A 27,652-nucleotide genomic window follows, 5' to 3' on the forward strand; every position below is an offset into this window, starting at 1 on the left:
TACTATCTGATCACGGATTTCATATAACCTTTTGCATTAAGTCAAATAATTTTTCGCCCAGAGGGTCATTTATTTATATGAATATTATGTAATTCCCAGCATCACAACTAAAGTACAAACTACATAGAAACATAGCATGTACATGATTCAGAATGTGGCAGGGTACCAAGTATGTAAGAGATCTTCATCATCTTGAGAGGTCAACCTCTCAAGAACACATAGAATACTGAATGATGTTTTCAAATAATTTGTATGAGTATTCTTTCAAATCAACTTGAAATTTTATAATTGCTTCTTTCAATAGCCTTGGTGCATTTTTTATACCATTTATTATATCTTCTTTCCAGGTAACATAAAGTCAATGAATAAAACAAATTACTCTTCAGTGTCTGAATTTGTGTTCCTGGGACTCTCTGCCTCTAGACCAATACAGCATGTACTCCTTGCCTTCTCTTTGGTACTTTACATAATAATTTTTCTGGGAAACCTTCTCGTTGTGTTTACAGTGATCGTTGATTCCCATTTACATTCTCCCATGTATTTCCTTTTAGCCAATCTCTCATTTATTGATTTGTGTCTTTCTACCTTAACGGTTCCTAAGATGATTTCTGATTTGTTCTCTGGGAACAAAACTATCTCTTTTCAGGGTTGTGTCGTACAGATAATTGGTATTCACATTCTGGGCGGATCTGAGATGGTGCTGCTCATCTCCATGGCCTTGGACCGATATGTGGCCATATGCAGACCCCTCCACTACTTGACTGTTATGAATCCACGGATGTGCATTGTGCTTTTATGCAGTGCTTGGACAATTGGCCTCATTCACGCAGTGGCCCAGTTAGCATTTGTTGTCCGCTTGCCTTTTTGTGGTCCCAATGAGATAGACAGCTTTTATTGCGACCTTCCTTGGTTTATCAAACTTGCCTGTGCAGACACCTATGGACTAGAATTCATGGTTACTGCCAACAGTGGATTTATTTCCATGGGAACTTTCTTTTTACTGATTATCTCCTATATCTACATCTTGTTTACTGTATGGAAACGCTCTTCAGTTGGTTTGTCGAAGGCCCTTTCTACTCTTTCAGCTCACATCACTGTAGTAGTTTTATTCTTTGGACCATGTATTGTGATTTACATGTGGCCATTTCCCACAGTACCAGTGGATAAATTTCTTGCTATTTTGGACTTTATGATTACACCCATTATGAATCCAGCCATTTACACATTGAGGAACAAAGACATGAAGATGTCAATGAGGAGACTGAGTAGTCAACTTCTGAGTTTGAGGGTATCCCCTAAGTAGCTCAAAGAGCACAAAATACTTCATATATATCTCCTAGCTTCAAATAATTCAAATTTTAAATATTCAAAATCTATGATTTACTTTTGATTTTGTAGGGGTTTTGTTTGTTTTCAGTCAACACTCAGTGTTGTTCAGGGGTTACTCCAGGCTCTAAACTCAGGAATCACTCCTGGCAGGTTCAGGAGTTCACATAGGATTCCAAGATCAAATCCTGGTTGGCTGCCTGCAAGGCAGATGCCCTATCCACTGTCCTATTGCTCTGGATCCAGAGCTTATTTTTAAAGTCAAGATTTGTGACATCCTAAATAGATTAATATAACAAAGTTACTTGGAAATACCTATTGTCTCTTTAGAATTGCCATTATAATCAACATATCATTGGTTATAAGTATACACTTAATTTTAAGTTTCAAGCTGCTAGTTAATTAAAAATTTCATTAAACTTAAGTAAAGTTCCAGGAATTGTGTATAGGGAATTGATGAAAAATACAAATACAAATCTAGGATCTACTGAAAGTGTGGCATCAAGCATAGGACTTTCTGAGTTAAAATTAATGAGTTTAGAGCTAATGTACTGAAACTATTAAATTTAGTTTAATTTAATTTAATTTATTCAAAATTCTTTTGCTTCTATATTAATTGCTTAAGTTTATGTTTTTCCTAAAGAAAGTATTATAGAGGATCTAAAATGGGAGGAAAAAAGCAGAATGGAGAGTTTAAGCAGGATAGATAAGCAGGAGTAGATGGACAAGACAGTAAACTACAGAGAGAATGATATATGGGTGGAGGAAAAATGAGAATGAGTCTCAGAGATGGTATATTTCATTTACTACATATTAAATGTATTACAAGTACTTTTCATGTATTTTTCCTGTGACCTATACTTATTCTTATCTAAATTGCTATGGTCTCAAAGTAACTTTTGTTGGTTCAGATCAAGGAAATGTGTTTATGTGTACATACACATACAAGTGTGCGTGGCACATACACACAAATATATATATATATATGTATATATGTATACATATTATTCTACAATGCTTGAAGTCAATGACTCTTCCTTAAACATTCAATAGGTGTTGATGTGATCATTTCACGATTAGTAGTATACTCCAACAACTACACTGGTAAAATTTTGTCTAATTATTTTTCATGAGTGATCTGTTTCAACCTTTTTCTTGGTCAATACATGGATCCCACATGTGTATGTGTACTCGATCTGTAGAAATTGTGCAACTAAACTTATTTTTACTTTTTTCTAATAACTAGAAGACTGAACCAAATTCATAGCTAAACTATATAACCTCCAATCATGTGCAGAAGCAGCAGCAACAACAAAAATAAATGGAGCAGAAAAAACAATCATAATAAAAATCTCTAAGGAATAGACACAAACCAGAAGTACACTAAAACACAAAAATTTCAATTTAGATAAAGTAGAGTCAATTCTTCTAGAAAAGAAGTGATCACATCTTAACCATTTATGATTACCACAAGAAAGAATAAAGAGATCATGAATAAAATTATTACTTCTAGAGTTATATTATAAATGCATAACATTTATTTTTTGAGAGGAACACAGCTGGCAATGCTCAGGAGTTACTCCTGGCTGTCTGCACTCAGAAATTACCCCTGGCGATGCTCAGGGGACCATATGGATGCTCGGGATCGAACCCAGTTGACCAGATGCAAGACAAATGCCCTATCCATTGTATTCTTGCTCCGGCCCCCAGAGTATTTATGAAACATGCAAAGGCACAGATATTTCTTATTATTCAGATGAAACTTGTTATAGAAGCATACAGGAAGGGCTCGATTGTTGAGATGAGAAAAACGTATAAAATCATTCACATATATAAACAGTTAAAGAAATTCAGCAAAAATCAAATATCTAAGAATCAAATCTTATGCTAGAAATAAAAAAGTTAGCATGAAATATAAATTAATGTAGATAAAAAAGACTGGGCAGAAATAATAAAATATCCACATGTTATAATACAATTTTTGTTATCCAAAATATTAAAAAATAATTTCAAAGGCCAAATATATGTATACAAAAATGCTATTTTATTTGATATTTGCTTCCAATATATTAAGAATGTTACAAAAGTTAAATATCATGTTATTATCTTTAAAAATTATTTTTTACTCAAATAACTTGTTACACAACCTCTCAGTTAATCACAGATTTTTAATCATTTCAGTCCATTTAGAAATTTCAAGACTTAATTTCTCCTAGGCCATTTTGTTCTGAATCAGAAATTTAACACCAGACTAGATATCTTCTCATGTTCACATTTCATTAAGTTTCCAATTATTTATGTAATGTTTTTAGAATAGTTAATTAAAAATAATCATAATTATAAATTCTAAATATTTTCTTGTTTAGTTTTTATTTTGTTATAGATGATACTTTTTTGATTTTTTATTAATTATTTGATTAATTATTTATTAATTTATAAAATTAATAAAATAATAATTTTATTAATTATTTAAATCAGTTTGGTTTAAATTTTAAATCAGTTTGGTTTCAACCAAAGAATATTTAGTGATAGCTGGATCTTTCTTGATACCACCTGTTATAGCATGTACTGGCATCTAATGTATATGGACAGAATACTATGTATGTTAAAATTCATTAAATAACCTTTCTGGCCTATAAAATAAGGAGTAGCCACCTCAATATCAATAATGCCAAGACTGAACAACCCTGCTAAAAGCTATAAACATTACTTTTTTGTGTTATTTATATGATCTGACAATAAGAACACTACCGTAAATAAATTTTTGAAATGGCTTCTAAGGCACAAGTTTTAGCTTCTCACTGTTCAAATGATTTCAGTAAAATTTTTTAAAGTTCTTTATACCAAAAAAGCAAGCACAAGCAAGCACTGTCCTCCCGTTGTTCATCGATTTGCTCGAGCAGGCCCAGTAACGTCTCCATTGTGAGACTTGTTGTTACTGTGTTTGGCATATCGAATATGTCATGGGTAGCTTGCCAGGCTTTGCCACGCGGGTGAAATACTCTCTGTAGCTTGCCAGGATCTCCGAGAGGGGCTGAGGAATCAAACCCGGCTCGGCCTGGCCGGCAGCTTGCAAGGCAAATGCCTGACCCGCTGTGCTCCAGCTCATACCAAAAAAAATGAAGAAAAATATAAATACCCTATTGAATGGGAGAAAATATTTCTGTTCCTTACATCAGATAATGATAGATGGCCTGAAGCAATAGCGCAGAGGGTAGGGCATTTACCTTGCATGCAGCCGATCTGGGTTCGATTCCTCCACTCCTCTCAGAGAGCTTGGCAAGCTACCAAGAGTATTGCACCCGCATGACAAAGTCTGGCAAGCTACCCATGACATATTCGATATGCCAAAAACAGTAACAGCAAGTCTCACAATGGAGATGTTACTGGTGCCCGCTCAAGCAAATCAGTGAATAACGAGGACAGTGATACAGTGTTGCATCAGATAGAGGACTAATATCCAAGGTATCTAAAGTACTGACAAAGCTTAATAACGACAAAATAACTCCATTAAAATGTCTTTCCCAAAAGAAGAGATACAAGTGACCGATAGTCATCTGGAGAAAAATGTTCATAATTTACTATCAAGGAAACGCAAATAGAAGAGAAAATGAGCTACCACTTCTCTACAATTAAAACAGCATATATCAAATAGACTAGAAACAAATAGTATTGTCAGAGATATGGTTAAAAAAATGGAATCTTTATTCATTGGTGCTGGGAATGCCATCTATTTCAGACTCTAAAGAAAACTGTAGGAGGCATCACAAAAATTAAAAATAAAACCATCATATTACCCAGAGACTCCACTCCTTTGAGACTATCCCCAGAACATAAATACATTAATTCAATTCCAAAAAGTTCAAACTAATCTATAATAACAAAAGCAGATATGTGTTTCCCTGGAGAAAATGGACTACAGAAGGCTACATAGGATGACAAGTAAACTTTTGGGAATGATGGATCTACTTGATTATGGAAATGATTTATATTTATGCCAAAGCATATTGTTTTGTACACTTTTAATATGAGAAATGCTGTATCTAATATATATGCCAGGGTATTCGCTTTCAAAAATTAAAGCCAGAAGTTATTTTTGAAAAATCACATTCTGATATACACTCAAATAATTGACTTTTAATCACTTTTATCTCTGTGCCCTTTTGTTTCCTTGTGTAAAAATCTACAAATTATAATGGTATCTACATGAAAAAAGATAAATGCATACCTATGTTTATCATCTAAGTATAATAGTCAGATATGGAAACAACTGGAAAGTTCAACAGATTGAGTGCATAAAGAAGGTGTGATCCAAAAGAAGAGAGAGAACACAAGGGATTGCCCTGCCACAGAGGCAGGGTGGGATAGGGGGGATAGGGGTGGGGGGGATATTATCCATGTTGGTGGAAAATGGGCACTGGTGGAGGGATGGGTATTTGATCATTGTATAATCGAAACCCAAGCACAAAAAATTGTAAATTTACAACTGTACCTCATGGTGTTTCACTAATAAAAAAAAAAGAAGGTGTGATCAATGAGATATCATCTCACACCACAGAGACTGGCCCACATCCAAAAGAACAAAAGCAACCCTTGCTGGCGCAGATGTGGCAAGAAAGGGACCCTCCTTCACTGCTGGTGAAAATGCCGACTGGTTCAGCCCTTCTGGAAAACAGTATGGATGATTCTCATAAAATTAGAAATCGAGCTCCCATTTGACCCAGCAATACCACTCCTGGGAATATACCCCAGAAAGGCAAAAAAGTATAGGTGAATTGACATCTGCATGTTTTTGTTCATTGCAGCACTCTTTACAATAACCAGAATCTGGAAAAAACCTGAGTGCCCAAGAACAGATGATTGGTTAAAGAAACTTTGGTACGTCTACACAATGGAGTACTATGTTGCTGTTAGAAAAGATGAAGTCAGGAAATTTACATACAAGTGGTACTACATGGAAAGTATCACGTTAAGCGAAATGACTCAGAAAGAAAGGAATAGACATAGAAAAATTGCATTCATCTGGGGAACATAAAGTAACAAAATAGGAGACTAACACCCAAGAATAGCCGAGATTAGTACCAGGAGGTCTACTCCATGGCTTGGAGGCCAGCCACACATGCTAGGAGAAAAGGCAGCTAAGATAGAGAAGGGAGCATCAAATAAAGGGTGTTGGGAGGATCCTCCCAGGATGGGAGAAGTATGTTGAAAGTAGACTATAGACTGAACGTGATTGCCACTCAATGCCTCTTTTGCAAACCACAACATCCAAAAGGAGAGAGAGAACAAAAGGGAATGCCCTGCCACAGAGGCAGGGTGGAATGGGGGATGGGGGGTGGGAGGGATACTGCGATCCGTGGGGGTGGAAAATGGGCACTGGTGGAGGGATGGGTATTTGATCATTGTATAATTGAAACCCAAGCACAAAATTTTTTAAGTCTACAACTTTACTTCATGGTGTTTCACTAATAAAAATTTTTTTAAAAAATGAAGGTGTGATATAGTAGAATGAAATGGTACAAGAACTCTAAGAAAATATCAATCTTGTCCTTTGATAAAATATGTTAGAGCTCTAGGGTGTCAGGTTAAGCAAAGTAAGTGTAAGGGAGGACAAATACTAGATGACTGCACTTATATGTGCTACATAAAGAAACAAAGCAATAGACAATAGACAACATTGAATGGTAACAAATCCTTGGACGGTCGAATCTAGAAGTTACCAGTGGTGAGAAGTGGGAGCTCATGGTGGATAGGAAAAGGCAGACTAAGTGTAACATACAGATGTTGAGACCAGAGAGAAAATAAACAAGTAGGGCACTTGCTTTACATGTGTCTGATGTGGGTTTGATCTCAATTTCCGATATGGTCCCCAGAGCACCACATGGGCAGTCCCTAAGTGTAGAGTCAGGTGTAAGTCCTGAGCACTGCTGGGTATGGACTTACAAGCAAAAAGGTTTTAAAACAAAGCAGTGTGTGTGTGTGTGTGTGTGTGTGTGTGTGTGTGTGTGTGTGTGTGTAGCAGGGGGCTTGGCACTTCAATGGTGGTGGTGGTGTATTGTTTTTGATGATGAGGTTTTTATTACACTTTAAGAAAATAGAGAAATCCACCCACCTGCTCCCTCTCACGAAAGTAAGACTTTGGATGGAAAGGCTTAGACCTGAGACCCTGAGAGTTCACTTTTCACTGACCCTAACCCCTAAATCAGGGAGTTGCTCTGTCTGACAACAGCTCTAATTTTCCAAACCCAGGTGTATGATGCTGGGCACTGGGAATCTGCCACCTGCTCCTGCTCACCACTGTCAGGTCCCAGAATAAAAGCATCAGACCCAGGACCCTGAGGGCTCCCTTCTCGCTTACCCCAGCCCCCACATTATGGAGTCAGACCACCTAGGCAAGACTATCCCTGAACACACTTTATATTGAAATCAGTGGCTGCAACACTCTTACTTCAAAGAATTTATACAGTCATATATTTAAGTCAGCTAAATAAAGTGACCAGTTCAAAACCATCTTGTCATAGACTAAGAGAACTGCATGTTAAAAAATCCGAACAGAGGTATTATCAATAGCCCACTGCTATAAATAACAGCCAAGTGACAGTAAGGCTGGTAAGGTTCTTGTCTTGCACATGACTGACCTGAGTTCAATTCCCCATATCATTCCCCATACACTGCCAGGAATAAATACTGAGTGCCACACTAGGGTAACCCCTGAGCATCACCTAAAAACAAAGATAAAATAAAACCCTGAACATATCAATTTTAAGAAACTGGGAATCTAAACCTCCAACATTATCCCACACAAAACTCGAAGAACAATCGGGAAACTAATCAGTCCAACTACTGTGTCAGACAGAGATAGAAACCCAGGCAAATCCTCAAACCCATAAAACTCTCAAGCCTTGTCAATGACAATCTGAAATCAATGCTCATTATATTGAAAATTGTAATTAAGCAAACACTGGCCAGTGAAATCAAGCAATCACTAGAGGAGGTATTTGACCATCTTGAAGAATTACTGACTTAGATGAGAACAAATTACATACAAAATGAACTGAAGTAACTAAAGGACTCAACAGCAAGCCAGAGTAGTACAGTTACACACATAGAGAACCATATAGGCAAAATACAAACCGCATTGACAGGGAACTGACAAAGAAAAGAAAAAGACAAGAATGGAAAAGAATGTGAGATACTTAATAAATAATAGCAAGAGGAACAATATCCAAATTATAGTAATACCAGATGGAGAGAAAAACTGTGAGTTATCATAATGGTCTTAGTCGACATGATGAACCCAGATAGTCTCTCACCTTGTTCATTCCATTCTAGGCCATGGGTCCCAATGTGGAGTTCTTCAGCTGATCTTCTTGGTCCTGTCTTGGCATTAAAATCACCAACAATGATCTTGTAGAGGGTATGGTCTTCTTTATAGAATTTCTCCAGCTCTATGTAAAACTTCTCAATTTTTCCTTCATCGTAATTAGATGTTGGTGCATAGAGATAGAAACTGCAGGCAGTGAGCCACATCTATTCAAGTGTAATCATCTGATTAGGGTTTTTAGGCATTCAAATGAATCAATGCTTATGGCTAAGTTTGTGTTGACAAGGACACTAACACCACTGATGCCTCTTTTGTTTCATGTTTTGAGGAACAGTTCGCCAGTGTCAAAAACAGCATGATATGAATGATGCCTTCTCGTCTTTGTCAGACCAATGATTTCATACTTGATCTTTCACGCTTGTACCATCAGGTCCTCAATTGATGCATCCGATGCCAGTGTACGCACATTGAAAGTACAGAAAGTCATTTTATTCCTTCTTCATTTTGGCAGCCTAGTTAGGCCTTGAGATTTTATCACCCTCTCCTTCCTCATCCTTCTTAATGCTGCCATATTGGTGGCTCTTTCAGGGTCAGGGGAATGAGACCCATTGTATTTACTGGTTTTGGCATATTGAATACACCACAGATAGCTAAATGAAATCCCTATCAAAAATCAAATGACATTTTTCAAGGATTTAGAACAGCCCATAATAAAGTTCGCATGGAGTCATAAAAGACCCCGAATAATCAAAACCATACTGAAAAATAAGAAATTGTGGGATATCTCATTATTTAACTTTAAACTATTGTGATCAAAACAGCATGGTAGTGGAGTAAGGAAATATTCTTTGACCAATGGGTCAGAACAGACTAGTTAAGAACAATCCTCCACATTCATGGTCAGCTAATATTTTTTCAGAGGAGAATGTGAACACAGTCCCCAATACCACAGATTATGCAGTAGTTTTCCACATCTGGGGAAATTGCAGAGGTCAGCACAAATTTAGTCTCACTCTGGGAAAACCACCTTGTGATCATGGCATTACTCCTGCCAGGTAAGTATTGGTCAGCTAATTTTTGACAAAGGTGCTGAATGGAGTAAAAACTGGCAAAACTGGACAAACACATTAAAAAATTAAAACTGGATCCATATCTCACTCCTTCCAACACCAAATAAAAGTGGATCAAAAACTTTGAGATCAGACTGGAATGTTTAAAATACATTGAGAAAAATAGAATCAGGATACTCTAGGATCGGAACCTCAAAGTTGTATTCCATGATACAGTCTTTAATGATACGATAACACTGGCAAAGGTGACAGAATAAAAGATAAACAAATGGGAAAATATCAGATTAAAGAGTTTCTTCCTGGCAAAAGAAACGTGGACTTAAAGATAGCTATCTGAGAGAAAATATTTGTGATTATCATATCAGATAAAGGGTTGATATCCAGAATATATAAAGTACTCACAAAGATCAGCTACAAAAAAGTCCCAAATCACATCAAAATTGGGGTGAGGACATGAACAGGGACTTCTGAGGAATATCAACAAATTATTAACAGGCATATGCAATAATGCCCATCATTATTTATTATTCAGGAAATTCTAATAAAGACAAAAATGTGATGCCGTCTCATGCCAGTTAAAATGACACAAAACAAACGTCAATGGAACAATCTGTGTTGGTAGAAAAGTGATTAAAAAGAAATTCTTCACTGGTGGTAAGAATGTTGTCTGTTTTCACCCTTATGGAGAACTATGTGAAGGGTTCTCAGTAATCCTATAATTAATCTACCATATGATCCAGAAATCCCACTTTTGTATATATTCCCCAGGAGAGAAAAACATTCATTCTAAAGGAATGTGCACGCTATTATTCACTGGAGCACTCAGTACAATAGCTAAGGTTTGAAATCAACCTAGATGTTTAACAACAGATCAGTGGATTGTGAAGATATGGTATATATACACAATTGAATACTATACAGTTGTAAGAAATGATGAAATCATGTAATTAGCTGCAACATGGAGAGATCGGAAGACATTATTTTAAATAAAGTAAGCCAGAAGAAGAAGGACAAACACAAGATGATATCACTTATATGTGGTACTTAGAGTAACTGCATGAGGAAATGCAATGGTTTAAGGAGGGGATTCCTAGATTTCCCTAAGCCCCAGGGTATAGGGAGGATAAAGAAAGACTAGAGGAAGGGGAAAGGTAGAAGAGATATTTGAGAAGCAACAGAAGCAGAAGTCAAGGGGATTCACGTACATTAGTGTTTCTAAGGACTTGATAGAGCTCAATATCCAAATCACAGCATCAACATTGAAATCACGAGACCCAAACTTTAATAACCAAGCATCAAATATGCCTATAAAGATGGCAGGCTGGTGCTGGGGTGGAGGAGAGAGGAGAAGAAACCTGGGAACACTGGTGGAGGGAAGTTAACACTGTTGGCAGGCTCTCTGATGGAACATTTTTTTGTCAAAAAAACAACTATAAAAAACTTTGTAACTAATAGTGCTTTAACAAAATTAAGTTTGGGAAAAAAGAAAATAAGAGTAACTTGTGACAATTGATTTAAACCAGTTGCATCATTCACAATTAAGTGTTTGCTCTGTCTTCTAGCAATGTGTATAATGTGAAGTAGGACAAACTTTATTTCACTATTGTGTTACTCTACTTACTCTATACTTACTCTATACTCTTACATTATAACAAAATATCACACATTGGACAGTTCAAACAGCAAACATTTATTCCTCCCACTTCTTGAGACCAAAATATTTAAAAATATGAGATTTGGGTATGAGTAAGGTTAGAATTTGTTAAGAGCTTTCAGGCTTACAGACCTTTTTTTCTGTATCTTTCCATGATGGAGAGAGGGAAAATAAAATAGCAAAGTCATTTTGGATCTGGTAGAAAGAAAGACTTTATGTAAATCCCATCTATATAGATACAATGGTTATATAATTTTAAGCACAGCTATCCAAATATTAGAAATAAAATATTAATAAACTTTGGTTTAAAGAATATTATATTTTCTTCATTTTAACTATGAGTTATTATGGCATAATGCAATATCAGTAGAACTTGAAAATCCAAGAGGAACTAATTATAGAGAAAATTAGAATGGTATCAGAGGAATAGGACTTATAGGAAATATGTGTTCTTAATATTTCCAATTAAATTGGAACTTATCTCTTAGCCTTTATTCAGATAATATGGTTAAAGAAAGAAATCTTCATTGTTTTTAAAGTATAAGAAATTTTATATAATATAGTAAAATATAAATTAACCTGGTTCATTATTAAATTGAGTCTTTGTATTTGGTAGGGTAGGGGGGAGCAAAGTCATACCTAGTCATACCCAGGGCTTACTCTGGCTCTGTGCTCAGAGATCACTCCTAGCCGAGGTTGAGGGTCCATTTGTTATTTCAGGGACGAAAGGGGAATCAACTGCACACAAGACCTCCTATTCTGCCTTACCTCCTATATTGCTTTATAACCCAAAATATTCCTTCTAACACGAGTTAGATTGAACTTTTGAAAAATCCGTTATCCATTACCTTAATATACTCAGATTTCTTAGATCCATATCTAATTTGAACATATGGCTATATTCTTGATTTTTAATGCTTTTTATTTGTCCACTTGTAAAAAAATAAAATTCAATGTTACTTAATTTAATATAACTAATCATTTATTTTCTTTTTTGGGTCACACCCAGCAATGCACAGGGGTCACTCCTGGCCCTGCATCTAGGAATTACTCCCGGCAGTGCTCAGGGATACTGGGAATCAAATCCGGATTGGCCACGTGCAAGGCAAACACCCTACCCACTGTGCTATCGCTCCAGCCCCATAACTAATCATTTTAACATATAACCAGTTTTAAAAATTCATGAGCATTTAACCTTTTTTCATAATATTATTTATAAATTTTCATAACTAATTTTTAAATTTTCAAAATTCACTGTATATTTTCCTCAGAACACCTTTCTTCATATTTGTCATATTTTAACTGTTCATAGTCACATGTTGACTAGTAGCTACTGTCCTAGGCAGCATAGATTTAGAATAAAGGTAAAGGTAAAGGCCCTCCCGTTGATCGTCGATTTGCTCGAGCGGGCCCAGTAACATCTCCATTGGAGACTTTGTTGTTACTGTGTCTGGCATATCGAATACTCTCGGTAGCTTGCCAGGCTCTCCGAGAGGGGCGGAAGAATCGAACTCGGGTCGGCCATGTTGGCCGCTTGTAAGGCGAACGCCCTACCCGCTGTGCTATCCCTCCAGCCAGATTTAGAATATATTCCTCTATTCACCCCTCATGTTCTCATATATATGTGTATATATATATAACTTCATTATAATATTTTAATTTATTTTGCATTTCCTCAAATTTCATTTATAGTGGAATTGAAATAATGGCCATGAAGTGGTCATAAAACATCTGAAAAGTCAAACTGCTCATAAAGGTAATTTTAACCATTCAAAATGCTTTAAAAACCACACTGTAGGTCATAATTTATTGGTGGGGCAAAATCTATTTTGTGACCATCTGTCCCTTCTTAAAGGATGAAAGTTATATACTAATGAGAGGCTATGAATAAACTAGTTTGCCCAATGCACAGCCTTTTAATTGATGAGGGAATTAACTTATGTCAACTAGTTTTCCCTGGGTCATTAATTGACACAATTTTTTTTTAATGTTGTCTTTAACCTTTTTACATAAAAGGGATTTATCCTTCATGAGAACTGACAAGGAAAAGGAGACGGAAGAAAGTTGGAGTCAAGTGAATCCTTAATTACTTCAGCATAACTTCCAACGAAAGGAAGCAAAAGGTATGGAGAAGGAAAGTTAATTATATTCTCAAAGTTGCATTTATTTATTAGTATTTTTTCAAATTTTAAAAGAAAGCATTTTATTCATAATTTTTTAATATGTTAAGAACTACCTAAAAATTTTACTGATCTATAATTCTATCATTCAAGGTAGATCACTTTGAGGTATGTGACCACAAGCTTTAGTTTTTCTGGTATTAAACTTTTTCCTATGTTCAAACATCATTTACATATTTTCTTAAATATTTTTTCTTATTATTAATATTAGACTTTTGAAATTTCCCTTACTTATTTATAAAAACTTGTTACTGAAGACATACATATAGCCATTTGAATCAGTAACTTTTTCCTTCAATTTTTCAGTTGTATGAGTTGTTGAGAAATAAAGAAAATTCTCATATGCACTAAATAAAACTCATTAACCTTAACTGCTGTATCTTCTACCTTTGTCATGATACAAATCTAGTAATATAAAATATAAAAAAAAATATATGGCTTGTTTATCTATCATGATATTTTATTGTCTGACTTATTACTGAAACATTAAATATTTTAATTTAATTTTGAATTAAGATTGTGAACATAACTAGTTTTATATTTTCCCAAATAGCTTCACTTTTATACTAAAGAGTGTATGTTTAATATTACTTTCTAATCTCAGGGATTTTACATATTTTTTATCTATGCTTGTGAAAGCAAGGGGCAAAGTGATTGTCTCATTCTAGTTTTATCACACATTTAAATATTAGGTAAATTTTATTACCTATATTTTATCTTTCAACAACTTTTCTAGTAATTCTCAAGGTTATTTTATAAGGTCTAGTGGGAAAACTAAAACAAAAGGCATCTTCCAGCCTCCTATTGAAGTGGCTTTGCCAGAAGTCAACATATAATAGAATATATTTCCTATCCAAGCTCTCTGTAATTAATTTGACAATTCCATAACTATGATAAAATATTTTAGTGCTGCTACAATTTTAAATTTTTAGGCAGCAGATGATAAACTAGCATTGCTAGTTACTACCATAGCTTATTATTTATTTATATTAAATTCTTAAATTCTTTTGTAATCATATGGGCTGGAGCAATAGCACAGCGGGTAGGGCTTTTGCTTTGCATGCAGCCAACTCAGGTTCGATTCCTCCATCCCTCTCAGAGAGCCCAGCAAGCTACTGAAAGTATATCACCCACACGGCAAAGCCTGGCAAGCTACCTGGGATGCCAAACACAGTAAAAACAAGTCTCACAATGGAGACATTACTGGTGTTTGCTCTAGCAAATTGATTAACAACGGGAGGACAGTGTAATCATTATGTGTGAAACAAGTGATTCTCTGATTTGAAGTCCTTATTACCTAAATAACAACTACATGGAGGGTGCACTTATTCAGTGCTAGAATCTAATGCATTTTTTAAAAACTTAAAATACTTCAACTTATAAAAACTTGAATATAAGCTAATGTATATCATGAGAGCCTTACATCACTGAAGAAAATTATGTTTGAGTTTACATAATATTTTAATAATTTGTTTCAATTAAAAAATTAATAATATTCCATATACATTTTCCATTCAGTGCATATATATTTGATATTCAAATATTTTTATTAATAAGTACTTTGGGACAGCATTCTGATTTTTTGGTTATTAAGAACAATAGTATAATGAACACTTAGAGTCACTTCTCTGAAAATTTAGTCTGATTCTCAGAAGTGGAATTTCTCTATTAAAAGGCTGCAAAACATTTAAATCTAAAATACAATGCCAAGTTCCCAAGAAGATATTGTGTTCATATTGAAATTATTGTATAAAGTCTCATATCATACACCCTTACCAAAATTGAATTTTGTTTGTTTTGGTATTGGTCTGCACCCGGCTCTGCACAGTGGTGGTGATTAGGAACCTATATGGGATATGGGCTTGAACCCAAATTGGTCACATGCAAGGCAAATTCCCTACCCAAATGTACTATCATAGCAAATGTACTATCATTCCTGCCTGCAAATTGAATTATTTTAATGCAACAGTTACCTATTTCATTTTTCTTGCATATTGAGAATGTTTTTATCAGCTCTATTATGATAAAATACTAACCCATTTGCTTTAATAATATCAGTTTTAATTTATAGATGTAAATCTTTTACATCTCTGTGAAATTTATCTTTCAAATGATAAGTGAGGTTGAAAAACTAATATCACTTCCTCCAATTGCTATGGTCCAAGATTATTTATCAAATGTTTGGGCATTTGCTTTGTACGCAGCCAACCTGGGTTTGATTCCTCCATCCCTTCACAGAGCCTGGCAAACTATCAAGAGTATCCCACCCACACGGTAGAGCCTGGCAAGCTCCCCAAGACGTATTCGATATGCCAAAATCAGTAACAACAAGTCTCACAATGGAGACGTTACTGGCGCCCGCTTGAGCAAATCGGTGAACAATGGGAGGACAGTACTACAACGGTGAAGAAAATATAAATCTATCATTTGTCACACATGCATATCTATTTTGCATGTGTGTGCAAGTATCCTTCATAATATATGTTAAAAAATGTCTACAATTTTATTTAGTTTTCACATTGTGTTTAAAATTTTTCTTCTGCACATTTGGATAAATTTCATAAATTTAAGTTTAATAATGATGTATCTCATCTCTCAATTTTAACTCATATATTTTAACCTGATTTTATTTATTTTAGGTAATATATGCCAACAGCCAAACACATGGAAAGCCAAAATTTTACCATGGTGACTGAGTTTATTTTACTGGGACTCACAGATCTCCGTGAGTTACAGATTTTCTTTTTTTTCTTTTTTTCAATTATCTATATATCCATTGTATTAGGTAATCTTACCATTATCTTGGTAGTGAAACTGGATTCTCAATTGCACTCTCCCATGTACTTTTTACTGGCCAATCTTTCTTTTATTGATATGTCTCTGGCTTCCTTTGCTACTCCTAAAATGATCTGTAACTTAATCAGTGAAAACAAGGCTATCTCCTATGAAGGTTGTATGGCCCAAATGTTTTTTCTTCACCTTTTAGGTGGAAGTGAGATGATGTTGCTTGTATCCATGGCTATTGACAGATATATAGCTATATGTAAACCTCTCCATTACAAAAATATTATGACTCATCGTGTTTGCCTTGTTCTCGCAATTCTCTCCTGGACTGCTGGTTTGGTGCACACTACAAGTCAAATGGTTTTCACAGCAACTTTGCCATTTTGTGGTCCCAATGTTGTGGATAGTTTTTTTTGTGATTTGCCACGGGTTATCAAGCTTTCCTGCTCTGACACATACATCTTGGAGTTCTTAATTATTGCATTCAGTGGAGTGCTCTCTTTGTTCTGTTTCATATTTCTTTTCATCTCCTACAGCGTCATTCTTATTACTGTTCAGCATCGCTCCTCCAGTGGATCTTCCAAGGCATTGTCCACTCTTTCAGCCCACATTACAGTGGTGGTACTATTTTTTGGACCTTGCATCTTTATTTATGTATGGCCATTCAGCAGTATCTCTATAGATAAAATACTCTCTGTATTTTATACAATTTTTACTCCTCTTTTAAATCCAATTATCTATACATTCAGGAATAAAGACATGAAGAAAGCAATAAGAAAAATAAAGACCAAATTTGTGAACTCTAGTTCAACTTTTTGACAGAAATATTACAAACAACAAAGTCACCATCATCATTGTTATCATCTTCATTAACATCATCTAAAAGGATGAAGTGTGTGATTTTTTTTATCCAACAAAAGTCTACATTTGGGAAACAACAATCTTTTCGACCCAAAATATATGCATGCAATAAAATACATGAATTTTTCATCCAAGTGGCCACTCTAACATATTAACATTCATTTATTATAATTTTCTATAAAGTAATTTATTTTTTAAATGTTACTGGGTTCAAGGCAAATATGGGGCACTTTGTATGCATATTCTATTAACTTTGCAAGAATGAAAACAGAGAATATTTTTTGTATACTACCTTAAGTGATCATTGACGTCAAGAGAGGGGTTCAGCAGAGTGATACGACTTCAGTGAAACTCTTCAGCGCCATACTCAAGAACATCATGCGATGACAAGAATGGGAAGGAATGGGAGAAAAGATAGAGGGTCGACAATTTCACTGATGACATCATTCTAATAATACCAAATATTAGCCAAGTGGCACAAATGCTGGCCGACTTCGACCATAAGTGTGGAAAGGTTGGACTACAGCTGAATCTCACAAAGACAATGTTTATGAGAAACATAATGTTTCTGATATTCCATTTGCTCTTAATGGAACGAATATCTCCAAATGCAACAGTTATGTGTACCTAGGTCGAGAAGTCAACATGACGAATGATCTGGCACCTGAGTTGCGCGGGAAGAAGAGAGAGGCTTGAAACATCTTCAAGAGAGTCGAAAAAATTGCTAAGAGGATGAAGAACCTCCAGCTCGGGGCACATATCTTCGATTCCATTGTTCGTCCTGCATTAACATATGCCTCAGAGACCTGGGCCCTATGAAAACAGGATGAAAATGCTATTCGGGTCTCCCAAAGAGGAATTGAAAGAGCTGTGCTTGGAGTATCACGCTTCACTCAAATGACAGAAAGAATCCAGAGTTCCGACTTGATGATTGAGAATCAGGGACACTGTCTCATTTGCGAAGTCATCGAGAAAATCAGACGGGCTGGACCCATAATGCGATTTGGAAATGACCACTGAACTAGAGTCATTACCAACTAGATTTCACAGGACATCAAAAGATCGCATGGCCGCCCACCTACGAGATGGTCAGACTTCTTCGTCAAGACCCTGAAGGAAAAGTTTGAGGCTCTTCATGTTTCTGGAGCAAGCAGATGCCATTGGGCTACACTAACAAGCGGTAGGGACGAATGGAGACATTACTGGCGGCCACTGGAGCAAGTCAAGGAGTAACGGAATGTCAAGTGATCAAGTGATCAAGTGATACTATCTTAATAGATAACTGAGAATCATAAAATTTGCTTAAGTACTGGACCTAAAATCATATTCTAAATATCACCGTCACTGTCACTTTCATCCCGTTTTTCCTCGATTTACTTGAGCAGGTGCCAGTAATGTCTCTATTCCTCCCAGCCCTGAGATTTTAGCAGACTCTTCTTACTTGTCTTTCACCAGTGTTTAGAGTCTCTTTCAGGGTCTGGGGAATAAGATCTGTTGTCCTTACTGGTTTTGGCATATCAAATATGCCATGGGGAGCTTGTCAGGCTCTGCCCATGTGGACAGGATACTCTTGGTAGCTTGCCGGACTCTCTGAGAGGAATATATTTATATATTTCTTTCTATGATTTGTCTAAACCCCATCAAATATGGTGTGTAATTATGAAAAATAGGAAGTAAGTGTTTTATAATGTGCCCAGGAAGCAGGCTAGAGCGAGGCAACAGTTGGGTAGTGGAGGTCAGCTGCCAGGCCTGGGTCCCTTGGGGCAGGGAGGTCTCTGACCTGCCCCACTCTGGGACACCCTGAGTGAAAACAGCCTGAAACCAGTCCTGGCAGTTGACCTCTACTACCCAACCGCCACCACGCTCCAACCCACTTTCAGGACGCTAGGACTGAGCTTCACGCATGAATGAAGTCCCATGGAATCCAGATAATGTGGAACTTCGTGACTTTGGACTCTGGACTTAATGGTACCAGGAGCATAGATCCTCTGCATGCTTCCTATATATGACTAAAACATATATGTTTTTACAAATAAAAGTATTTTTCTATATAAAATTTAATAACATTCAAATGTGGGCTGAAGAGATAGTACAGGAGGTAAGACATTTGCCTCGCATGTGGCTAGCCCCAGTTTAAATTGCTGGTATCATATACAGTCCCCTGAACACCGCCAGCAATCATTTCTGAGCATAAAGCCAGAAACAGCCTCTGAACACTGCTGGATATGGCCCCAAAAAATAAGAAGGAAAAAAATTCATAAGCTATTCTTTCCTGTCCTCTCCTTTATACTAATCATTGTTGTTAGTAAATAAATGTCTACAATAGATACATCATTCTTGGCATTTCTATTGATCTGAAAGTATAATACTAGCAACTATTTAAGTCTTCTTATGCATTTGATTCAGTATAAAAGTTCTTATTAAGCCACCAATAAAGATCAATCTCATTGTCAAAGTGCAGTAGGATACCTATTACATAATGGGATATACTGAGTATACTGAGTAAAGGAAAAAGAAGACTGAATGAATGTCTGTTTACCATCAGTCCCATATAGGTTTTGTTTTGTTTTTTGGTATGTAAACCCTATGGTTACTCAGGATTGGATTTAGTTATGGCTCTGTGTTCAAGGTTTACTCCTGGTAGTGCATAGAGGACTATATGTGGTGCCAGAGACTGTACCAGAGTTGACAGAATGCAGCACAAGAACTTTACTCCTGTAGTACTTTCCACATATTAGCTTTTGGTGCATCTTCTTCTTTCCTTTAGTAGAAAACTCAACCAGCCTGAGAATTTTATTTCTAATTACTCCATTCCCTAGGTGTCTTGACAATACCTCAAGCCCAAAATTTAAAATCTAAACATGGCATATCTTGGACAATTACATCAGGGCTTCTCAATCTTTTTCAGATCACAGCCCCCTCTAGACATTGTTTCTTCCTGTGGCCTCCCTGTCCTACTGGTTTTTCTTGTAATCTGATGAACTTCTTAACTTATCCATGCTGTTTTCACTTGTGGGATCCCAGATTATTTCACTCATGAAATAATCTGGGAGCCCTTAGGGAATTCATATAGAAACCTGAGCTAAATTAATTACAAACCTTCACCTAGCTACTTTTTGTACCCACTATCTAAATTAAATTAACTACTAAACTCTTGGCCAATATAGAGATCTATAAAGCAGCCACCATGATTTTTTGGTTGGGTCTCAGAGGCTTCAGAGTTATCACCAAGATAGAGAACTATCTTCTGTCCAGTAGCAGAAGAATAAGATTGTACTGAATTTGACTGGATTTACAGTAGTTTCAACAGTATTCTACGGTTTTTAGGGTTATATAAGGAAACCTTTAAATTGTATTTCTTGAAATGGATAATGTAGGAAAAGCAATATTGCTGCATGTGCTAAAAGACGACAAACTTGGATAATGATTCCCAACATTATGATCCATTTCAGCAGAGCTAACCATTGCTAACATTATCTTTGCAATTTTTTTCTTCTGGGAGGATATAAACTATTCATGCTCAAAGAGTGTGGATAAACTACATTCCTGCTATCAATGGCATATATATGTAAGTATATATAATACTTATGGGGTCACACCTGGAGATGCACAGGGGTAACTTCTGGTTCTGCACTCAGGAATTACCCCTAGCAGTGCTCAGAGGACCATATGAAATGCTGGGAATCGAACCCAGGTCAGCTGCATGCAAGGCAAACACCCTGCCTGCTGTACTACCACTCCAGTCCATCTATGGTATATATTTGGTTTATTGTGCAGACCATTCGAAACTGTAAGAACCAACAAAAGAATTTGACTTACTAATGACAGGTGATGCCATTGCTTGAAAATATTGATAAACAAGCCTATTCTGATTCTTGGAAATGAAGCTATGAGTGAAGAGTGTTTATTAAGTTGTTTTATTAATAGTTAGGTAACAGGATAGTATAGTAAACTTTTTTCCAGAAAGAACTGATTTTTAAGTATACCTAAATCAGAAAGAACTGATTTGCCAACCTTTAAAAGTATCATGTGCTATGTACTGAAAAGGCTATATTATGAATATAGCTTTTATTGGATAACACAGTATAATAATTAACTTCAACTTAATTCAAGGTTCCACAATTCAGGCCTATTTGATCACTTAATGTGCAAAACTTGAAATTATAGGAGCTAGATAAATAGCCCTTTGGGTAAAGTGATAGTCTGGGTTTGATCCATGGCACCACATATGGTCCCTCAAGACAACCAGGGCTATCCAAGAGTGTGAAGCAAGAAGTAAGCCCTAAGCACAACCAGATGTGGCACCAAAACAAACAAAGAAAAAACTAGAAATATAAACCATATTTAAGGTCCTTCATGCCCTACCAAGGTCATGAGTTCCCCCCTCCTCCCCCCCCCACGAGTGGCTCTCTGGCAGGGCAATGGCTCCAGAGGCAAAAGGACTTAATCCAGAGCCCGGCAAATTGTGGCAGAAAAATGAATGGACCATGCATTAACCTATGGTGCCTCCCCGGGAGGGAAAGCATGTTGCTCCCTTCCGCCTTCCTCCCCCTACCCCGGCAGCAAGGTGGCCGCTGCTTCAGAGCTTATTGGAAAACCAGGTATGAGCCAGCGGTGACGGGGCAACTGCAGTCCATGGGAAGGCATGTGCTACTGGTTTGTTCTACACGCCCTACTGAGGTCACGAGTTGCTCCCCACGAGCAGATCTCCAGCACGGCCATAATACCGGATGCACAGAAACCAATCTTGTAATTATCTGGCTCTTTGCAGAAATCCCTCCAGACTTACCTAGTAAAATATCAGAAATCCAAAATCAAACAAAGGAAAAACTATAAATATAAACCATATTTAAGGTCCTTCATGCTGCAATAGCGGCTGCGCAACATCATATGGTTCTCATAACCAGCTATAGAAATCAAATTATTTCACAATGCCTTTTCAGCAATTCTGATTGTTGGGGGGAAATTCTAAACAATAATGGTGCATCTTTTGTCGAAATAATGAATGTAATCAAAGTAGAGAGAGTTAAGTCTGCCTCACAGGCATTGGGAGTGGTGGGAGGGGGGTATATTGGGGTACTTGGTGGTGAAAAATAAGTACTGTTGGAGGGAAAGGTGTTTGATCATTGTATGACCAAGACTTAAACCTGAAAACTTTGTAACTTTTCCCACAGAGATCCAATAAATAAATATAAGAAAAGGGGAAAAAATAAACCATATTTAAAAGTCATCATGTTACAAATCTATGTGTATTTTTGGAATGTTCTTAAGGTTTAGGTTATATATGCATGTATCTTTTAATATCCTTTCATTTTATGTACACCTATTTGTTAATAGTTATCTTATTGATGCTTTACATTTATCAATAACATTTTCTTATTCAAATATCATACAATCAAACAATCTCTAATATTTGGCAAAAAAATAAACTTACATATTATAAATATATATATATTGAATGTGCATTTAATGGGGACCCAACTTCTTCTAAGATTCTGTTTATCACTTGATCACTTGAATTTCCTTTAATCATAGATTTGCTCGAGCAGGCGCCAGTAACATCTCCATTTGTCCCTGCCCCGCGCTAGTGTAGCCTAAAGGCATCTGTTCATTCTAGGAACACAAAGAGCCTCAAACTAATCGTTCAGGTTCTTGACAAAGTCTGACCATCTGGTAGGTGGGCGGCCACGCGGTCTTTTGATGTCCCGTGGAATCCAGTTGGTAATGGCTCTAGTCCAGCTGTCATCTCCAAATCTCATTACGTATCCAGCCCATCTGATTTTCGACGCTTTGGCAAACAAGACAGCATCAGCGGAACTCCGGATTCTTTCTGTCATTTGAATGAATGCTTTTTCAAGGAAAGCTCTTTCAATTCCTCTTTGGGAGACCCAAATAGCAATAGCGTTCTCATCCTGTTTTCATAGGGCCCAAGTCTCTGAGGCATATGTTAATGCAGAAGAACAGTGGAATCAAAGAGATGTGCCTGGAGCCGGAGGTTCTTCGTCCTCTTAGCTATTTCTTTGATGCTCTTAAAGGCGTTCCAAGCCGCTCTCTTCCTCCTGTGCAACTCAGGTGCCAGGTCATTCGTCATGTTGACTTCTCGACCTAGGTACACCTAAATGTTGCATTCAGAGATATTTGTCCTGTTGAGAGTGAATGGAATGTCAGGAATGAGACCGTTTCTCATAAACATTGTCTTGGTGAGATTCAGCTGTAGTCTGACCTTTCCACACTCACGGTCGAAGTCAGCCAGCATTTGTGCCGGTTGGCTAATGTTTGGTATTATTAGAATGATGTCATCAGCAAAGTGGAGATGGTGTAGTTGCCGACTATCTATCTTCACTCCCATTCCTTCCCATTCCAGTCATCGCATGACGTTCTCGAGGATGGCACTAAAGAGTTTTAGTGAAAAAGTATCACCCTGCCAAACCCCTCTCTTGACATCGATAATCACTTCCTTGTAGAATGGTGAGATCCTGATAGTGAATCCATAATACAGCTCACAGAGGATCCTGATGTATTGAGTTTGAATGCCCTGATTGGCTAGGGCTTCAATGACTGCTTCTGTCTCAACAGAATCAAAATCAAAGGCTTGTTTATATTCCCTCATTTTCTCTTTCTTCTATTTGTAAGACTGCCTAATCCTTTAAACGTATCTTTGAAACAACTACATTTTCCATCAGCTTAATATAAATTTCTTTATTCCGTTTTACCTTCCTATTCCATAAGTTTCTTTATTTTTATAATTTGTCATATCTTCCTTGACATTATTTGATAAGATCTAACAGTTTTTTCCAATTGTTTACACATGACTTCTATTGGTTCCCAGAATATATTTTTATGACAGGTGTTAAAATTATATTTTTCAACTAACTGTTACACCTGGAGTCCCTATATATGTAGATTTTATTACCTAATTTTCATGTATGGGATATACTTTTTATTTTCATGTCCCATCATTTGTTTGAATAGATACTATATTGTAGTGGCTGTTTACTTGCCCCTTGCTCTGGCAGAAGTGATATGTTCTTGTGTGTTTGTTTAGATATTTGGTTGTACTAGCTCTGAAGCTCATTGCCCATGCAGTGTAAAGATACTTACTTGGTCCTTGTGCTCAAACATATTTCCTTGTTTATAATCTTCTATACTGGAATATATGTGCCTATGGATAAGTGGATGCTGCTATCACAGTTCAAGGAAGGGACATTTCTCCCCTAACTTTAGGGCATGTGTGATAGGTTTCTTGTCAATGAGACTCTCTATTAATGGATCTGAGTGTAACTTAGAGAATATTTCCATTACTTTTCTCTGCTATTCTGATTTCTCCTAAGTGTTTATATCCACTGTATGCCCATAGATTCACCTATCCCCACGGTTGTCTAAGACCTTTTTCTATGCTTATCTCTTTCCCTGTTGTTTCCTATTGAATTACTTTGTGGATATCAGTGTCCTACCATAAGATCTTAAACCTGACTATACCAGGAGCCCCAGTTATTAGTGATTATTGTTTTTATTCTCGAAAATATCCAGTCAACTCGAAATAGGTTTCCAAGATACTCAGGTGAAGCCAGAGAGGTTCTACATATCTATACATGCCCACTTTTGGGAATGATCTGTATGTGACAGCACAAGATATAGAGGCTGAGGGAGCAGTTTATTCCTCCCAAACTGGTGCCCCCGTTTTCTGAGCAGAAGAAGAAATACAAAAGAAATGAGAGTACCTGACATCTCAGTTGGTCCTTCTGTCATGAATGTTCACACTTAGAAATCAAGAGATCCTGTTGCCATATAAGCTAATTAATGACCATTATCCAGAGACTCACAAATAAATATCAAAAAGAGAAGAGAACACTGCAAAGATGCCTCCAGACCCAAAACCAGGCTGAGACTCATCTGGGGCACCCCAGAAGCACGGGGTGAGTCCCTCACCTGTCCTAAAAGAGCCCTGGCAGCCAAAAAGCTCCAGAACCCAATCACAACCATGCTCACAGCCAATCTTCACAGGCTCAGGACAAGCCTCATCCATAAGAACGAATCTGCTGAAAAACTCAGGTATGCGAGTTTTGTGAATCTTCAGGCTCTCAGGGAGTCTGGGATGGGTGACCTCCCATCTCCCTTTCTTTTGGGAGCCTGGAAGTCATACCCACAAACTTTCTTTGGCACCATGTACGTTCATTAGCAGCCACCATCCAGAGACATACAAATAAATATCAGAAGAGAGCAATAAGCTGCAGATATGTCTGGATGCCAAAGTCACCATCCAGTTAAAAACTTATCTCCAGCTATATCACCCTATTTAAAATGTTAGAAATCCTGAAGCATGAGGCTGCATTCATGCAGTGTAATAATATCTCATAATCTACCTCACTGCCAAGAGTTGCACAACAAGTTCAATGGGGTGCAAAGGAGTAGGCAACCAATCTCAATTAAAAAAAATAGTCCGTTCACTTTTCTGCTCCAAGCTGCTGGGTTCTGCATTAAGTCCTTGTGCTTCTGGGGCCGTGGCTGTGCTGGAGAGCCGCTCGTGGGGGGCAACTGGTGACCTCGGTAGGGCGTGAAGGACGGACCGGAACGCCCCCCTTCCCATGAAGTTTTAGTCGCCCCCACACCCCCGGCTCATACCTGCTGTCCACAAGGCTCCCATGTGGCCGCCATCTTTCTTTCCAGAGGGAGGAGGGCGGAAGGGAGCAACACCCTTTCCCCTCTGGGCAGAAATGATTGCCTGGATTAACGCATAGTCCTTTCACTTTTCTGCTCCAAGTTGCTGGGTTCTGCACTAAGCCCTTGTGCTTCTGGGGCTGTGGCCGTGCTGGAGAGCCGCTCGTGGGGGGCAACTGGTGACCTCGGTAGGGCGTGAAGGACGGACCGGAACGCCCCCCTTCCCATGAGGTTTAAGTCGCCCCCACACCCCCGGCTCATACCTGCTGTCCACAAGGCTCCCATGTGGCCGCCATCTTTCTTTCCAGAGAGGAGAGGGCGAATGGGGCAACACCCTTTCCCCTCCGGCAGACTTGATGGCCTGGGTCAATGCATAGTCCGTTCACTTTTCTGCTCCAAGCTGCTGGGTTCTGCATTAAGTCCTTGTGCTTCTGGGGCCGTGGCTGTGCTGGAGAGCCGCTCGTGGGGGGTGACTGGTGACCTCGGTAGGGCGTGAAGGACGGACCGGAACGCCCCCCTTCCCATGAGGTTTTAGTCGCCCCCACACCCCCGGCTCATACCTGCTGTCCACAAGGCTCCCATGTGGCCGCCATCTTTCTTTCCAGAGGGAGGAGGGCGGAAGGGAGCAACACCCTTTCCCCTCTGGGCAGAAATGATTGCCTGGATGCATTGATCCAGGCCATCAAGTCTGCCGGAGGGGAAAGGGTGTTGCCCCATTCGCCCTCTCCTCTCTGGAAAGAAAGATGGCGGCCACATGGGAGCCTTGTGGACAGCAGGTATGAGCCGGGGGAGTGGGGGCGACTAAAACCTCATGGGTCGGGGGGCGTCCCGGTCCGTCCTTCATGCCCTACCGAGGTCACCAGTTGCCCCCCAAGAGCGGCTCTCCAGCACGGCCATGGCCCCAGAAGCACAAGGACTTAATGCAGAACCCAGCAGCTTGGAGCAGAAAAGTGAATGGACTATGCGTTGATCCAGCCCATCAAGTCTGCCGGAGGGGAAAGGGTGTTGCCCCATTCGCCCTCTCCTCTCTGGAAAGAAAGATGGCGGCCACATGGGAGCCTTGTGGACAGCAGGTATGAGCCGGGAGTGTGGGGGCGACTAAAACCTCATGGGAAGGGGGGCGTTTCGCTCCGCCCTTCACGCCCTACCGAGGCCACCAGTTGCCCCCCACGAGCGGCTCTCCAGCACGGCCACGACTCCAGAACACAGAAACCAATTTCTTAACTATCTGACTTTCAGTAGAAATACTTCCAGGGTCAATAAGTAAAATAGCAGAAATCCAAAACCAACATTTAATTCTTGAACCCAGCTGGAGAAAGCAAATCACTTCACAATGCTTTTTCAGCATGTCTGATTTGGGGGGGGGGGTAAACTCTAAATAATAGTGGTGAATCTTTTATTGAAACAATCTAATCAAAGCGGATAGAGTGTTAACTAGAATTCATCTGCCTCACAGGGACGGGGAGGGGTGGGGGGTGGGGTTTTATTGGGGTTTTTCATGGGAAAAAATAAGTATTGGTAAAGGGAAATGTGTTTGATATTTGCATGACTGAGACATAAACCTGAAAGCTTTGTAACCTTTCCCACAGTGATTCAATAAATAAATAAAAAATAAATAAATAAATAAATAAATAAATAAAAAAAAATAGTACACAAGGCTCAAACTATAACAACATGTTAGTAATCTCTTATGCAAGGGCTTAATGGCTCCAGGGTTAGAAACAACAATCTTCACACACTGTCCTCTAAGGGTAATTTTAATGGATCATTTTTAGCAAATTATTCATATCAAGCA

The 27,652-nt window shown here is 37.9% G+C and overlaps 2 protein-coding genes and 1 pseudogene across 2 annotated transcripts; 2 read left to right on the forward strand and 1 right to left on the reverse strand.

The window, feature by feature from the left end:
• The first annotated feature begins 361 nt into the window (after positions 1 to 361).
• On the forward strand, positions 362 to 1,303 carry LOC130041704 (olfactory receptor 4F15-like). The gene has a single exon (XM_056133948.1). It carries the CDS (start codon positions 362 to 364, stop codon positions 1,301 to 1,303), a length of 942 nt encoding a protein of 313 aa, XP_055989923.1.
• An 8,264-nt stretch (positions 1,304 to 9,567) lies between these two features.
• Positions 9,568 to 9,713, reverse strand: LOC130042294 (uncharacterized; annotated as a pseudogene).
• Positions 9,714 to 16,218: 6,505 nt separating this feature from the next.
• Positions 16,219 to 17,157, forward strand: LOC130041821 (olfactory receptor 4K13-like). Its single transcript, XM_056134091.1, has one exon. It carries the CDS (start codon positions 16,219 to 16,221, stop codon positions 17,155 to 17,157), a length of 939 nt encoding a protein of 312 aa, XP_055990066.1.
• The last annotated feature ends 10,495 nt before the right edge of the window (positions 17,158 to 27,652 follow it).

This window comes from Sorex fumeus, unplaced genomic scaffold, assembly GCF_029834395.1.
Source record: "Sorex fumeus unplaced genomic scaffold, SorFum_2.1 ptg000098l, whole genome shotgun sequence".
Classification (NCBI taxonomy): Eukaryota; Metazoa; Chordata; class Mammalia; order Eulipotyphla; family Soricidae; genus Sorex; species Sorex fumeus.